General features: G+C 39.2%; 1 protein-coding gene across 2 annotated transcripts in view; it reads left to right on the plus strand.

The window, feature by feature from the left end:
* Nucleotides 1-17,358, plus strand: part of LOC132819165 (rho GTPase-activating protein 29-like) — a 123,301-nt gene that overhangs the window by 57,884 nt on the left and 48,059 nt on the right. The window contains exons 1-5 of one of the 2 annotated variants that reach the window (XM_060830580.1): nt 2,456-2,512; nt 3,139-3,232; nt 7,290-7,362; nt 8,130-8,190; nt 16,605-16,742. In XM_060830580.1, the coding sequence (XP_060686563.1) occupies nt 7,306-7,362; nt 8,130-8,190; nt 16,605-16,742 (256 nt within the window). In that variant the 5' untranslated portion in view covers nt 2,456-2,512; nt 3,139-3,232; nt 7,290-7,305. Of the gene's footprint in view, nt 1-2,455; nt 2,513-3,138; nt 3,233-7,289; nt 7,363-8,129; nt 8,191-16,604; nt 16,743-17,358 lie in introns of those variants that run through there. The other variant, XM_060830579.1, reaches the window with a different exon arrangement.

Below are 17,358 nucleotides of genomic sequence, written 5' to 3' on the forward strand. Positions count from 1 at the left end.
AACTAAAAAGTTAGATCTAAGATTTTCAGTCCTGCTACATTCAGTTGTGAATTGTGATGGACAATATTAAAAAAAAACTCACTGGAGAAGGCTCAACAAATATCCCTATTTTCAGTGATGGAAGAACATAGCACCCATGTAAAAGATAAGGCTGAAACATTCGCAGCAGTCTTCAGTCAGAAGTGCCAAGTGGATGGTCCTGCAGTGGTCATCAGCATTACAGTTACCAATCTTCAATTTGATTTGATTCACTCCACATGATATCAAGAAACTATTGGAGACACTGGATACTGTAAAGGCTTTGGGTCCTGACAACATTCCAGTAATAATACTGAAGATTTCTATTCTCCAGGACTTGCCACTGCCCAAGCCAAGCTCTTCCAGCACAGTTACAATACTGGTATCTACCTGACAATGTGGAAAACTGTCCAGGTATGTTCTGTATATAAAAACAGGACGAATCCAACCAAGCAAATTACTACCCCATCAGTTTACTCTCAATCATCAGTAAAGGAATTGAAGGTGTCATCAACAGTGCTGTCAAGCATCCACCTGTTCAGCAGTAATGTGCTTAGCAGTACTCAGTTTGGGTTCCACTAGGCCCACTCAGCTTATGACCTCATTACAGCTTTGGTTCAAACATGTGCAAAAGAGTTGAATTCCAGAGTTGAGGTGACTGTGACAGCCCTCGACATCAAGGCTGACCGAGTGTGGCATCAAGGAGCCCAAGCATATCTGGAATAATTGAGTATCGGGGCAGACTCTCTGGTGGGATGGAAACATACCTAGCACACAGGCAAATGGTTGTGGTTGTTGGAGGTCAATTATCTCAGCCCCAGGGCAACTCTGCAGGAGCTCCTCAGGGCAGTGTCCTCATATAAATGATGAACAAAAGTGGATTTAGCACCAATCCTTGTGGCACATCACTGCTCACAGGCCGCCAGTCTGAACAACCCGATACCCCCATTTTCTGCCTCCACCGACAAGCCAATTTTTTATCCAGCTCTCCCTGGATCCCATGAGATCTAACCTTACAAACCAGTTTAGCATGCAGAACCTCATCAAACACCTTGCTAAAATCCAAGTAGCCAATGTCTCCCACTCTGCTTTCAACCATCTTCCTTGTCACCTCTTCAAAAAAAGTCAAGTTAGCAAGACACAGTTTTCCACACACAAAACCATGCAGTCTACCCCTAATCAGCCAAATATTTTGCCTGTTACATCAGAAGTCTGAAATTGAGATGTGAAGCTGATGAAATGACACATTTTAGATATAATGCATTAGAAAGGTATGGAACGTTGAACAAAGTACTTTGCGAATTTCAAAAAGAAGATGTGATTTCTCAATCACATAGGAGTACTGCTTGTTTTATAGACAATAGGTGCAGGGGTAGGCCATTTGGCCCTTCGAGCCTGCACCATCATTCAATGGCTGATCGTCCTTAATCAGTATCCTGTTTCTTCCTTATCTCCATAACCCTTGATTCCATTATCCTTGAGAGCCCTATCCAACTCTTTCTTAAATGAATCCAGAGACCGGGCCTCCACTGCCTTCTGGGGCATAGCATTCCACACAGCCACTACTCTGTGGGTGAAGAAGTTTCTCCTCATCTCTATCCTAAATGGTCTACCCCGTATTTTTAAGCTGTGTCCTCTGGTTCAGCACTCGCCCAACAGCAGAAACATGTTTCCTGCCTCCAGAGTGTCCAATCCTTTAATAATCTTATATGTCTCAATCTGATCCCACCTCAGTCTTCTAAACTCAAGGGTATACAAGCCCAGTCGCTCCAGCGTTTCAGCATAAGGTAAAAGACTTTACATTACCAAAAGCATTGGTAATATGCTAGGCTTTATTTACACCAGAAAAAAATGGAATAAAGCAATATAAAGCTGGCTTAGAACAGAGCATATTTGAGGAAAGATGTTATAGAAGTGATAACTTTAATCAGTGGACAACTGGTAATCTTGTGAACAGTAAATATATTTAAGTTGGGTGTGGTTATGTTTGTGAATTTGGCTAAAGATTCTTTGTTACTCAGGAAGTTGTGGAAAAGTTTGCAGGAAGTTGCTGGAAGTCTTGTCTGTTTGCTAAATATGTTTGGCAGCTGTAAAGATGTGACAAAAATATTTAACCACAAATTACCATTTTCCCCAAAATTTAAACTGATGTTTTTTTCACATGTGTTATTCAGATATTTCCTAAGTTAGATTGCATACAGCTGAACAAAAATTGCAGGAAGTTTGCTTCTTTAAAACAAAACTCGATGAGATCAAAGTGCTAACTGCAAAAACTTTTAACAGAAGTCTTCCTGCAACCGGATAAAGTCACCCAGTTTACTTATTCTGTGCAGTTTGTGTATTAAGATTTGTCAGTGAGGTGCTAAATTAGGATTTTATGATCCAGCACAGTTCTGTAATAACTATTATGGGTCATTGCACAGTAACGAAATGTCATTGAACAGTTTAGCTGCTCGTGCAATTTGAGGTTATGCTTATTAAGCTGGATTTTCAGGTAATTAGTGGCTTAGTTGAGTTTTATTCCAAATTTCTTAATTTGTTTGTTCTTGTGGGTTGGCAGAGGGGAAGAACTAGCTAGCTTCTTGAGAATCGAAGTCTCCATAATTGATTTTTTTTCTGAATCAGTTTGTAGAATCTGAAAGCAGCATTGTTTTGTTCTTTAACATTGTACTATAAAGATTGCATTATAGTCCCTTCAAAAGGAAGTTAATTAAAGAATACTTTTTATGCTTATTTACATTACTGTTCACCCATTAGTATGTTCAGTGACACAGGAAACTGGTGCCTTGACAAGAATGTAGTCATAATTTCAGTATGACAGAAGTCCACGTAGATTATTTTACTAGTGTTTGGATGAAGGAAACGTTTTGGTGCATTTTTTCCATGGATTTTGTTATACTGTGTTGGTATGATCCACTTAGTGGTTAAATATTAGATTATGTTACTTACAGACATCTTAAACATGTGATATTTTTTAATGGTTTAAAGCTAAAAATGTTTGTGTTTTATTTAAATGCTGTATGCTCAATACAGTAATGTTGATTGTTTAACCTTTTATATTCATGGAGTGAGTGCTAATATCCACCTTGTACTGCTGTAATGAACTACATTTCTCTTCAGGTGCAAACTACAACGAAATAAATGAAGACAAGAGAGAGCATTTTAGTGAAGTATTTGCTTCTATTGACACTTTGGCATTTACATTTGGCAATGTGTAAGTAAGACAACTTTTGATGTAGGATTTATTTCCCTTCTGTAGCTTTTATGTCTAATTACAATTATGTTAGGGTAAATATTATCAACAGCATTAATTTAGCTTTTATCATTATGTCTGAAGCACTCACTCTGTGTTTTGGAAAGTAATTAATTCATTGAAAACGTCTTATTCATCAGTTTTCTCATCTCACTGCTCAGCTTGGCAGTTGTATGTTCTGCCTTCTTTTATCTCACTTAAATCATCAATTTTCTCTTCTCTTGATTATAATTCCTGCTAGGATGTAGATCTACCAACATTAACGGCCCTTCAGGTACTTCCCAAAATATAATATGAACTTCTGTGAATCTCAACAGACTGTTCAACTACCACAGCCAAGCCTCATCCTGTTCACAACCAACATCTGCATGTGAGAGCACTTAACAGCTAGTTATTGGTTACCAGACAGGAATGCAAAGACAATTTAATTTTTTTAAAGTATTGTTTATCGCCAGTTGTAGTAGCCTAATTGCTGAGGTTAAGATCTTGAGTTAATTCAACACAGCTATAAAATGTAACTGGAGCTTTCTGCTCTGTAAAATTAAAGCTGGCTTTGATACTTTTTTCTAGTACATTCTTACAGCAACTGCATTTATATATTTATTATTTTAAATTGTATTTATAAGTGGGTTTTTGACTTGGGAATGACACATGATCACCAGGTGAAATTGCTGTTTCAGTGTTAAAAGTTATATTTTTGTGTACTTTCTTTCTAGGGCTACTAGTGCTTTTAGGTACTACTTATCAGCTTCAGTGTGAGATCAATTAAAAATATTGACTATCCTGTCTTCCATGTAAAGCACAATTTGCGATCTTGAATAATAAAGCCAATGAGCTTCCAACAGGAAAGGCTTTTTTCTTGACAAGAATATCCTGTTTCATTTTGATTTAAGTATACATTTATAATTACCCATTAAGGTTGTTGATTTACAATATCCTGTTTATTCCTGAAAATTTTAAAAATTTTCAAGAAACAAATCCTCTGCTAGCTTAAAGCTGTGGTTAAAGTGGTCAGAACATAAGTAATCTACTTTTAAAATTTCCAGTTATTGACCAAAAAGCATTCTGCTTTGTAAATGTATTTGTTTCTAAAGGTAACCTCTAGTCTGCCATTGTTCCCCCTTAGTTTGTGTAATGTTTTAGCATCATTTGTTCATTTAATATTTTGCTACTTTATGTTTCCAAAATTTATCTATCAGTTGTTCACCTTCCCTTGATATGATATTGAACTAGATTCAAAGTGCATATTTTGTGTACTTGTCACATTTTGTTTATTTTCAAGTACCTCTGTTCTGCAAGTACTCAGAGAATGAGGCTGGGAAAAAATTAAGGGGCATCAGGAAATGGATGAGGAGTTGATTAAATGTCTTGCATCAGTCTTCATTGTGAAAGACATTAATAGCGTTTAAAATATACTAAATAATATAGGATCAAAGTGAGAGAGGCAACAAATCAAATAACTAAAGAAAGTGTGCGAGGGAAACTAATGGGGCTAGAGTCTGATCGGTCCCCTGGACCTGATGGAATGCATTCTAGGATAACAAAGGAAGTAACTGCAGATATAATTTCTAAGAATTCTTTGATAAACCAATCCTTGCATGGTATTTTGTAAATTACATTAGTTTAATTACCCTATACAAAGGACCCTATGCAAACAGCCAGCAAAACTAATGTCATTCACAAAATACCATGCAAGGACTGAAACAACCACTACATTGGACAGACAGGCAGAAAACTAGCCACCAGCATACATGAACACCAACCAGCCACCAAAAGTCATGACCCACTATCACTAGTATCCTTACATACAGACGAAGAAGGACACCACTTCAACTGGGCCAACACATCCATCCGAAGACAGACTAATTAGAAGCACACATAGGAATTCCTAGAGTCCTGGCATTTAAGCTGGAACTCCATCAGTAAACACGTCAATTTGGACCACATTTATCAACCTCTGAGGAAAAAAAAACAAAAATGATATCATCCACCTTAAGAGCCCAAAACATATAACTAGCAAGCAGGACATAACACCAGCGTTTCACCGGAGGCTCACTAATGATGTTCCCTAGTATGGTGACGAAACATCTGAAAACAAACCTTCCAGCTCAGCAAGTAAATTTCCAATAGGAAGTTTGCAAATGACACAAAAATAGGTTGGAATGTCTCCAGAGGAATATATGTGTAGGTTGTAAGTTGGCAAAAACTTTAATGAAATATGTGAGGTTCTGCACTTTGACAAAAAGAATAGAGGAGCTGAATAACATGAAGTGCAGAAATGCTACGGAAAGCTGCAGCACAGATGATTTTGAGGGTCCTCTGCCTGCACCATAAAAGGCTATCATCCAAGTTCTCAGGGTAACAGAAGACAAATGATCTGTTGGCCTTTTTGAAAGGAAATGTAATATGAAATGCATGAGTCTTGCAAAAACTGTAAAAAAGCAGTTGTCATAAGCCTAAAATACTGTGAATAGTTTTGATTCCCTTTCTTTAAAGAAAGATATGCTGGCATTAGAGGCCATCCAAAAAAGGTTCACTTCATTGATTCTGGGTTTGGAGGGATTTTCTTATGGGGAGAGGTTGAATAGTTTGAATTTGTACATATTGATGTTTAGAAGAATGAGTGAAGATATATATAGAGAGCATATATATATATGTGCTCTATTCTATATTAAGGTTTGATAGAGTAGATGCAGAGGTTTTCTTCTTTTGGAAGTCTAAAACAGAGGGGCATAATTTCAGAAAAAGGAGTCACCCATTTAAGACTGACATGAGGAATTTTGCTTTGTGGGTAGTGAATCTGTGGAATTTGTTACTGTGGAGACTTAGTGTTGAGTAAATTCAGAGCAGAGATGGAAAGAATTTTTTAAATGGTATGAGTATCAAAGGCTATGGGGATACAGTGGGAAACTAGAGTTGAGGAATATGGGACCATGCACAATCTGATTGATAGAGCAGACTCATGAGGCAAAAGGGCCTCCTTTAGCTCCTATGTTTTGTGTATTGGAGAAATTAGGTTTAGGATTGTTAAGATTTTTTTGCAGTGTTTGATGTTTGTTTATCAAGAATCTATGGTTATCACAGTAGGCAGGAATGTGGAGTTGAGGCTGCAGTCCGATGAGCTTTTGAATGGCGGAGCAGGGTACATAGATCGAATAGCCTATTCAGAATCCTAATTCTGATGTTTCTGATCAGTGGTAATCCCAGAACATTGGTTTTCAATGGGGAATTCACCCATTATATTGCTGTTGAATATCAAAAGGAAAGCAGAGTCTTGCTGGACATGACCATGAACAAACATTTGTGCAGCATGATTGCTAGTCAAGACAGAAGGTTGTCATGTATTTTATACGGATGGACTAGCTCAGCATTTGAAGAGTCATACATGATACTAAAGATTGTACAACTATCACAAAAAATCCATATTTCTGACCTTAATGGGGATGAATGTAATTGTTGAGCATGTGAGTTAAGAGGAGGAATAAGCCACTTAGCCCTTTGAGCCTGCTCTGCTATTCAGTAAGATTATAACTCAAGGTTACTCCACATTCCCATCAATCCTGATAATCTTTTATCCCTTGCTTATCAAGAATCTGTATGCCTCAGAGACATTTGAGGTTGGCTGGGCCTCTAGCATATTTCTGAAGAACTCCTGCTGCAGTGACTGTGGTGTGCTTCCCTCCTGATTTCAGTTTTCCTCGGGCACCTAGGTGCCACACTCTATGTCAAGGGTAGTTACTCTTGCTTCACCTTATGCATTTGAAAATAGCACTAATGCTGAATAGTTTAGCTAAAGACACAGAAGAAATATAGATGTTGTAAGAGTGCTACATAAAAATATAAAGGACTGTGGAAGTTTTGAGTCACATGCATTGGTGTACTATATAGCAAGATGTATTATATAGTTGCATAAATTGAGTTTTTCAGAAGAAACGAAAGAATTTGCACGTCAGTTGAAAGAAGTATTAAGCATGGAGCTAAATATGTAAATATTTTAATCAAACAATTTGCCTTGTAGCATTTCAGACTTCCTCATGGGAGACATAGACTATGGGTCATCTATGGGACTTCCATTGAATGGACGAAGCCGTGTAAGTTCACAGAAGAATTACACTATGTAGTACTGTGACATGTTCATAGAATAATAGAAGCTTAAAATGTTAAAGGTGGCCACTTGATCCTGCATGTCTTTATTTGAAAGACATACTCAGTTCGTCTGACTTCTTTATTTTCGTTCTGCAATATTTTTCTCCTTCAATTATCTATCCAATTTTCATTGAGCATTACAAACATTCTCTCATGTCTGGCTTCTGAACCAATTAACTTTTGTACCTGTGTCCATGGTAACCTGCCACTGGAATCAGTTTCTCCTTGTACTCCAGCAATAGGGTGACATACTCAAAGGAGAACAATTCTGGCTTTAGGCAATTAACATTGGAGCATGATTGAAAATGTTAACTGTGTTTATTGCACTATTATGGAATGTATATGTCAGTTTCTGTAATTGTTTTCAGCAAGATTAAACTCAGAAGATGCCTTTATGTATGTCATGAATACTGAGCATACAATCCCAGCCTGAGCATTTATTAGGATCAGCCATGTCCATTCTGTGTATCTCTCTTGCAACAATTAGGTTTAATTTTACATTTCATCTCTTTTCTGTCACATAGCTATTAGAAGTTTTTTAAAAAAACACTTATGTTTAATGAGCTGCAGCTCATTAAGTGCAAACAAACAATTTAAAAGTTCCTGGCTGACGTGATTCTGATTATATGGAATTTCACAGTTCAAATATGTAGTACTCCTGAATAAATATCTTACCCATTGTAAAATTAATGAGTTTTCTTTTTAATTTTAGTCTTATGAAAACCTGTCCATGGGATCTCGAGGATCAATTCATGAAAAAGATGACTTACAAGGTACTAATAAACTTTACAAATCTTACAAATTTTGCGATACTACAACTCTTAGACTGTAAAACATAGGAGCAGAAATTAGGCCATTTAGCCAATTGAGTCTGCTCTGCTATTCAAGCATGGCTGATATGTTTCTCAACCCCATTCTCCCGCTTTCTCCCCACAACTCTTGGTCCCCTCTACAATCAAAAACCAATCCATCTCCATCTTAAATATACTCAATGACCTGGCCTCCCCAGCCTTCTATGGTAGTGAATACCATAGAATCACCACTCTCTAGCTGAAGAAGTTTCTCCTTATCTCCATTGTAAAAGGTCTTCACTTTACTCTAAGGCTGTGCCCTCAGGTCCCAGTCTCTCCTACCAATGGAAAAATCTTCCCAACATCCACTCTGTCCAGACCATTCAGCATTCTGTAAGTTTCAATTAGACCCCCCTCCCCAATCCTTCTAAACTCCATCAAGTACAGAGTTCAAAAGAGTGGTGCTGGAAAAACACAGCAGGCCAGGCAGCATCGGAGGAGCAGGAGAATCGACGTTTCGGGCATAAGCCCTTCTTCAGGAATAAGGCTGGTGTGCCAAGCGGGCTTAAATGAAGGGAATTTGGGGGAGGAGCGCTGGGAATACGCTAAGTGGAAGGAGGTGAGGGTGAGTCCCTCTCCATCAAGTACAGACCCAGAGTCCTCAAACGTTCCTCCTATGTGAAGCTGTTCAATCCTGATCAACACTCCAAATGTGGCCTGATCAGAGCCTGAAAGAGCCTCAGAAGTACATGTCTGCTATTATATTCAAATCCTCTCAAAATAAATACCATCATTGCATTTGCCTTCCAAACTACTGACTCAATCTGCAAGTTTACCTTGACAGAATCCTGGACTGAACTCCCAAGTCTCTTTGCACTTCAGTTTTCTGAATTTTCTCTGCATTTCGAAAATAGTCCATGTCTCTATCCTTTCTACCAAGGTACATGACCTCACACTTTCACACATTATGCTCCATCTGCCACTTTTTTGCCCACTCTCCTAACCTGTCACTCCCCTTCTGCAGCCTTCCTGCTTCATCAGTACTACCTGTCCATCTTCCTATCTTTGTATCATCTGCAAACATGGCCAGAATCCCCTCAGTTCCTTCATCTAGATTGTTAATGTATAAAGTGAAAAGTTGTGGTCCCAACACTAAGCCTTGTGGAACATCACTTGTCACCAGCTGCCAACCTGAGAAGGACCATTTTATCCCCACTCTCTGCTTTCTGCCAGACAGCCAAGCTTCTGTTGTGGTTCTGCTCGCCGAGCAGAATCCATGCTAGCATCTTGCCTCTATACCATGGCCTCTTATCTTACTCAATAGCCTCCCGAGTGGTACCTCGTCAAAGGCCTGCTTGAAGTCCAAGTAGAAAACATCCATTGGCTTTCTTTGATCTAATCTGCTTGTTACGTCCTCAAAGAATTCCAGCAGATTTGTCAGGTATGACCTGCCCTTGATGAAACCATGCTGACTCTGCCCTATTTTACCATACACTTCCAAGTATTCAAAAATCTCATCCTTCACAGTGGATTCCAGAATCTTTCCCACAACTGAGCTAATTGATCTGTAATTTTCCGTCTTCTGCCTTACTGCCTTTTTAAACAGGGCTGTTATATTAGCGATTTTCCAGTCATCTGAGACCCTTCCTGTTTCTAGATATTCCTGAAAGATTACCACTAATGCCACCACTACCTCTTCACCTATCTCCCTTAGAACTCTGGGGTATAGTTCATCTGGTCCAGGTCATTTTTCCAACTTCAGGCCATTTGGTTTTTCTAGTATCTTCTCCTTGGTGATGGCCACCATATTCAGCTCTGCCCCATCACTCTCTTGAATTTTTAGGAAATTACTCATGTCTTCCATTGTGAAGACTGACATGAAGTAATTCTCAGTTCCTCAGCCATTGCTTTGTTCCCCACTACTATCACTCCAGCGTCATTTTCCAGCAACCCAATGTCCACTTTTGCTTCTCTTTTGCCCTTTATGTATGTAAAGAAACTCTTACAGTCTTCCTTTTATATTACTGGCTGGCTTACACTCATATTTAATCTTCTCCCTCCTTTTTTTTTGTTGCCCTCTGTTGGTCTTTGTAAGCTTCGCAGTCCTCTGGTTTCCACAGTTCTTCGCTCCGTTAAATGCTTTCTCTTTTGCTTTTATGAAATCCCTGACTTCCCTTGTTAGCCATAGTTGTCTTATCCTCCTGTTCTATGCTTGTTTTTCCTCGGGCTGAATCTCTGCCGTGTCTCCTGAATTACTCTCAGAAACTACTGCAGTTGCTGTTCCACAGTCTTTCCTGCTGTTCCCCTTGCCCAGTCAGTTCTACCCAGCTTCTCCCTCATGCCTTAATAGTTGCCTTTATTTAGCTGAAATACCATTAATTCTGATTCTATCTTCTCTCTCTCAAATTGCAAAGTAAATTCAATCATATGATCACTGCTTCCTAAGGGTTCCATCACCTTCACCTTATCGTCTGCCTCGTTGTGCAACACTAAATCCAGCATTGCCTGTTTCCTTGTGGGCTCCATAAAAAGCTGCTCCAAAAAGACACCTCATAGACATTCCACAAATTCCTTTTCTTGTGAACCACTACCAACCTGATTTTCCCAGTCCACCTGCAAATTGAAATCCCCCATGATCCCTCTAACTTTGCCTTTCCTATACATTTTTTTTATCTCCTGGTGTATCTTGCGACTCAGCTCCTGACTACAGTTTGTAAGCCTCTACATGACTCCAACTGTGCTTTATTTTAACTTTTGCAGTCCCTCAACTCTACCCACACAGATTCTACATCATCTGACCCTACTTCATTTCTTACTATTGATTTCATTTCATTTCTTAATAATAGGCCAGTCCCACTCCCTCTGCCAACCTGCCTATCTTTTCAATAGGATGTATATCCTTGAATATTAAACTCTGAATCCCAATCCAATTGCAGCCACATGTCCATGATGCCCACCACATCAGACCTGCCAATTTCGATTTGCTCCACAATCTCATTTACCTTATCCCTTATACTGTCTACGTTCATGTATAATATCTTCGGTCCTGTATTTACCGTCACTCTTGTCATTGTCATTCGTTTGTCCAGTGTACTTGAAATTTGATTGCTAACCCTTTCCAAATATTCTGTCCTGTTTGTGTTTGTGCTGGAGATTTTATAACCTCTCCTGAATTCTGCAATCTTACCTCCTCTTTTAATTTGGATTTTCTAATTTCCCCTTATGACTGAAACCACACCAAATTTTGTTTAAAGCCCTGTCTACAGCCCTGGTTATGTAAGTCGCTAGGACCCTGGTCCCAGCATGGAACAGATGCCTTTTTCTCCAGTGCTGGTGCCAGTGTCCCGTCAATTCGAACCCGTTTCTCCTACATCAATCTTTGAGCCACACATTTACATGCTTAATCTTATTGACCCTGTTCCAGTTAGCTTGTGGCTCAGTTAGTAATCCAGAGACGATTACCTTCTTGGTTCTGCTTTTTAATTTAGTTCCTAGTTGTTCATACTCTATTAGCAGAGCCTCTGCCCTAGTTTTATCTGTCGTTGGTACCTATGTGCACCACAACCACTGGATCTTTACCCTCCCACTCCAAGTTCATCTGCAGCCTAGATGACTCTTAAGTAAACTAATCCTGAATATGTGAACCAAACCAATTGGAGCAATATTTGGGTGAGTCCATTTTGCTTTTTGATTTTGGTGGTTTAGTTAGAAGTATGTCAAATATGCTCTTCTTGCTGGGTGTTGTATTTACAGTTAAAAGCTGGGCAACACTTGGTCTAAATAACGTTTTTTCAAACCATTCTAGATGTGGACAGTTTGTTATCTGGTCCAAGGATTAATTTGTTTACTGTCCACCTGTATCAGTTTTCTTAGAGTCCATATTTCTGATCGATTATTTAAAAACATGGTATATATTATTGTCTTTTGAAAACGAATTGCATTAATGTACCATAGTAATTCAAAAACAAATGTCAGAGAAGTTATTCAGACATTAACTTCATGTGCCTTAATACCACGCTGGCAGTAGGGAATTGTGGGCCCATTAGTGATTTCAACTTGAAGTTTAAAAACAATAGAATATTTTTCAATTCTGGTCAGTTGCTTTGAGGCTGCTAAATTATTTCATTGACATGTTAAATTATTTTCATAGTGATGTGTTACTTTGATACATCATTTCATACCCTTTACATAATCATTTGGAAATAATGTTCAGTTTATATATCAAGTAAAGGCTGTAAGGAGAAGCATAGAAACTGTAGAGCTGTGAGCATGGCACGAGTTGTGGGTAAGTTATTGGAGGTGATTCTGAAAGGTAGGATTTATACGTATTTGGAGAGGCAAAAACTGGCTCGGGATAGTTGGCGTGGTTTTTGTGAGGGTAATCGTATCACACAAACTTGATTGTGTTTTTTAAGGAAGTAGCCAAAAGATTGATGAGGGCAGAGCAATAGATGTTGTTTACATGGATCTTAGTAAAGCCTTTGACAAGGTTCCACGTGATCGACTAATCAGTAAAGTTAGATCACATGAGATTCAGGGTGAGTTTTCCAATTGGATACAAAATGGGTTTGACAGTAGGAAGCAGAGTGCTGGTAGAGGATTGTTTTTCAGACTGGATGCCTGTGACCAGTCGTGCTCCACAGGGATCAGTTCTGGGTCCATTTTTGTTTGTCATTTATATAAATGATTTGGATGAGAATATACGAAGCATGATTAGTAAGTTTGCAGGTGACACCAAAATTGGTGGTTTGCTGGACAGTGAAGAAAGTTATCTAAGATTGCAAATTGATCATGATCAATTGGGTCAAGGGGCTGAGGAGTGGCCGATGGAGTTTAGTTTGGATAAATGCGAGGTATTACATTTTGGTAAAACAAACAAGGCAGCTCTTGTACAATTAATGGTAGAACCATGGGTAGCATTGTAGAACAGAGAGACCTAGTAGTTCTGGTCCATAATTTTTTTGAAGGTAAACTGGGTGGTTAAGGTGCTTAACACATTTACCTTCATTGCTCAGACCTTTTGAGTGTAGGAGTTAAGACATTATGTTGAGGTTGTCCACGAAGTTGATGAAGCCTCTTCTATGTGCAGTGCTGGTTGCCCTTCTATAGGAAGGATATTAAATTGGAGAGGGTTCAGAAAGGATTTAAAGGATGTTGCCTGGAATGGAGGGTTTGAATTATAGAGAGAAGCTAGATAGGCCAGGACTTTTTTCACTGGAGCATAGGAAGTTGAGGGGTGACCTTAGAGGTTTATAAAACCATGAGGGGCAACAATACGGTGATTAGTCAAGGGCTTTTCCCTAGGGTGAGGAGTTCAAAATTAGGGAGCATGTTTTTCAGGTGAGAGGAGAAAGATTTAATAAGGGCATGAGCAGCAGTGTTTTTACACAGAGTGGTTTGTGCGTGGAATGAACTCCGAGGAAGCGGTGGATGCAGGAACAGTTACAGCATTTAAAAACCATTTGGATAAGTACGTGAATAGAAAATGTTTGGAGGGATATAGGCCAAATGCAGGCAATCAGGGCTAGTTTTTGGGAACATTGTTGGCAGGGACTAGATGGACCAAAGAGTCTGTTTCCATGCTGTTTGACTCCAAGTGGGTAGTTCCATGTAGGTGTGCAAAAATACTGAAATAGAAATTATGCACTGCAGGTTACAAATTATTTGTTATGAAATAAATCAACGTGTGTAATGTTTGAAATTTAGAATTTAGCATTGCTTCTGTGGTTGCACTCACCTGAGTCATAAGGTTGAGATACTGAGGGATTTTTTAAGCAAGCACCAAGGAATCATGTGCATCTATTCTTGGGGGAGGTGGAGGGGATATGGAGCTTAATGTTACAAATCAGTATCATAGCATTTCAATTATATCTAGCAACATCATTGGAACAGAATAATTGGTCATTTATTTGTGTAACTTTGTGCACAAATAAGACATATTTCCCACACTAAAAGCAATTACACTTCATAAAAGTACATCACTGACTGTGAGGAAATTTCTTAAATTGTGAAAGGTATATAAATTCCAGTCCTTTCTTAAAAATCTCAATGACTAATCTACATTATTAGTTCAATGGTGTTTAGCCACCCAGCATGCTGATCATATATCCAAATGTTTTCCTCCTCCTGCCATTAAGTACCAGCCATTATTCAATTCTGTAATACCCTAGATTAGATTACTTACAGTGTGGAAACAGGCCCTTCGGCCCAACAAGTCCACACCGACCCGCCGAAGCGCAACCCACCCATACCCCTACATTTACCCCTTACCTAACACTACGGGCAATTTAGCATGGCCAATTCACCTGACTCGCACATCTTTGGACTGTGGGAGGAAACCGGAGCACCCGGAGGAAACCCACGCAGACACGGGGAGAACGTGCAAACTCCACACAGTCAGTCGCCTGAGTCGGGAATTGAACCCGGGTCGCTGGTGCTGTGAGGCAGCAGTGCTAACCACTGTGCCACCGTGCCGCCCTAATTGATTACTTAACCATAAACAAATTTGACTTGACTAAATAAATTTGACGAAAGTAACAAATAATGCATCTTTGGTAGAAAAAGCAATGGAGTGTATAATGTTTGGAACCAATTTTGCAATTGATGCAATAGATACTTTAAAGAAGTGTAGCTTTATTTTTATATGTTGCGCAATTAGTCTGTGTTGTGTGCAGACTTTATGTAAGGGAAATGACTACCATCTAGGAATTTTACTTTCTATAGTTATATGATATTTAAATGATAATAGCCATGACTAAAATATTTACACCACCACTGATTTATTTTGCAAGTAATTTACTCCATTGTCTTTGAAGTGGAATGACATTATTTTCAACTTACACTAAAGTATATTTTGTGGTCATAGTGACTATTTATTTAGTCCATAATCTGTAGCTTGTTGCTGATGCATAGGAACAGAAGTAGGCTGCTTTGCCCCTTAAACCCATTCTGTCACTAAACAAGAACAGAATTGATCTACAGTGTAACTCAGAATTCCCACCTTTGATCTATATCCTTAGTTCCTCTATTTGGAAAACTGATCTGATTTAAACTTAAACTTGCCAGGGTTGGAGGATTTGAGCTATAAGGAGAGGTTGAATAGGCTAGGGCTGTTTTCCCTGGAGTGTCGGAGGCTGAGCGGTGAACTTATAGAAGTTTATAAAGTCAAGAGGGGCATGGATAGTGTAAATAGACATGGTCTCTTCCCTGGGGTGGAGGAGTCCAGAACTAGAGGGCATAAGTTTAGGGTGAGAGGGGAAAGATATAAAAGGGAACCTTAGGGGCAACTTTTTCATGCAGAGAGTGGTGCATGTGTGGAATGGGTTGCCAGAGGAAGTGGTGGAGGCTAGTACAATTGCAGCATTTGAAAGGCATCTGGATGGGTATATGAATAGGAAGGGTTTGGAGGGATATGGGCCCAGTGCTGGCAGGTGGGACTAGATTGGGTTGGGATATCTGGTCTGCATGGACGAGTTAGACCGAAGGATTTGTTTCTGTTGTTATGGATTAGAACAGACCACTCAAAACATTCTTAAGCAGGCAGCCCCAGACCATAACTTTGCAATTTGATTCGATAAGTGGAGAGTGAAAATTACCCAAAGTAAGATAGTTAGATTGACTACTAGATTTTAAAACAGACTGAAATGTATTCATAAAGTTATACAATGAAACTCAGAGAACAGATTAAAGAACCCTTACAGAACTCAACTGTTCTAATTAGACTTGATTATACTGTTCCGAACATACACAACAGTCTCAATAAGCAAACTCCCTTTAAAAATCAGCATAAATGGAATACATGCTTACAGGTTGAAGTTGAAGAGCAGAAAAGAGAGAGTTTCTACACCGCTCCCTGTTGAACTTCCTAGTTCAAGACCAAACTAAAACTGCTCTGCTCAGCTCAGCTCAGCTGGAGAGCTGACCGCTCCCCCCTCTTTATACAGGTCACTTCTAAAACATGACCACTTTGGCCTGAAGTCTCATCTGTTTACATATAGACAAAAAGCCTCTCAAAATCCATTTCATCTTTGTACCAAACCAGACTGATCAGCGCCGAGCTTGGTTTATTGCCCCGCTGGAAGAAATCAAGGACAGAGTCTCCTTGAGCCAAGGAATAGCTGTTAGAAAAAAAGGGACTAGCTTTGTGATACTGTGCTGTACACCTGTATAACTCTAAGTGAGTTCCAAACTCCTATTATCTTTTGGTGTTTAAAAGTTTGCTAATTTCAGTCCAGAAAAAAAGTCCAGCCCTAATTTTATCACTATTCAGTACCTACACAACTCCAAAACCAGTAGAAATAGGGGAGATCAGGAGAAATTACTTCATGTGTTGTCGTCAATACCTTGGAAAATTTGGTTCATCTCTCATTCTTTAATGTTTCATTTCCTGTTTTCAGGAGCTCTTCGAGCAGAGGAGGTTGACAACATGTTACTTAAAAATGACAGTGGGATAGAGTCAGCTCTGATGTATGCCAAAACTTGGTCAAAGTATACCAAAGATATTTTAGCCTGGTTGGAAAAACGGCTAAATCTGGGTAAGTTGTTCACTGTGTTGTGGCTTCAACTGTAAAATCTGTCATTTTCTTGGATAGGGGGACCGAATATATGATGTCTAAATTATTATGGACCAGGGCCATGTGTTGCAGGAAATTTAGTGAGGCTGAGGTGTACTGTATTTTTCCTTCTACTTGGTTTCTTAAACCATCTAATGTAGTCTCAGACTAGCAACAATGTCCTTTTTAGAACCTGACCAGCTTGGTTAACAGTAATGCTGTTGTTGCCCACTCAGAGTATACTAGGTGTCCTTGCCACCATCAGTGCTTTCTCTGAGTGGTATTTGATTTCATTTGATTGATGGGATGAGTAGCTTCTACGTGATAATAAGAAGGAGGTTTCCTTACCCATCTTTGACCTGATGCCATAAGATTTCATTGGTTGCACAATGTTGAGGGCTTCCAAGGCAACACCCTCCCACTGTATACCACCATGTCATCACCTCTGCTGCATCTTTCCTACCAGTGGCATAAGAACTGTGATGATATTATCTAGGACATAGTCAGACTCATAGAATCATATTTAACAGACAATGTCAGGTTGTTGCTTAACTTGTCCAGACAGATGACGCTGTGCTGACTTAGTTCCATTGCCAAT

This window comes from Hemiscyllium ocellatum, chromosome 9, assembly GCF_020745735.1.
Source record: "Hemiscyllium ocellatum isolate sHemOce1 chromosome 9, sHemOce1.pat.X.cur, whole genome shotgun sequence".
Lineage (NCBI taxonomy): Eukaryota > Metazoa > Chordata > Chondrichthyes > Orectolobiformes > Hemiscylliidae > Hemiscyllium > Hemiscyllium ocellatum.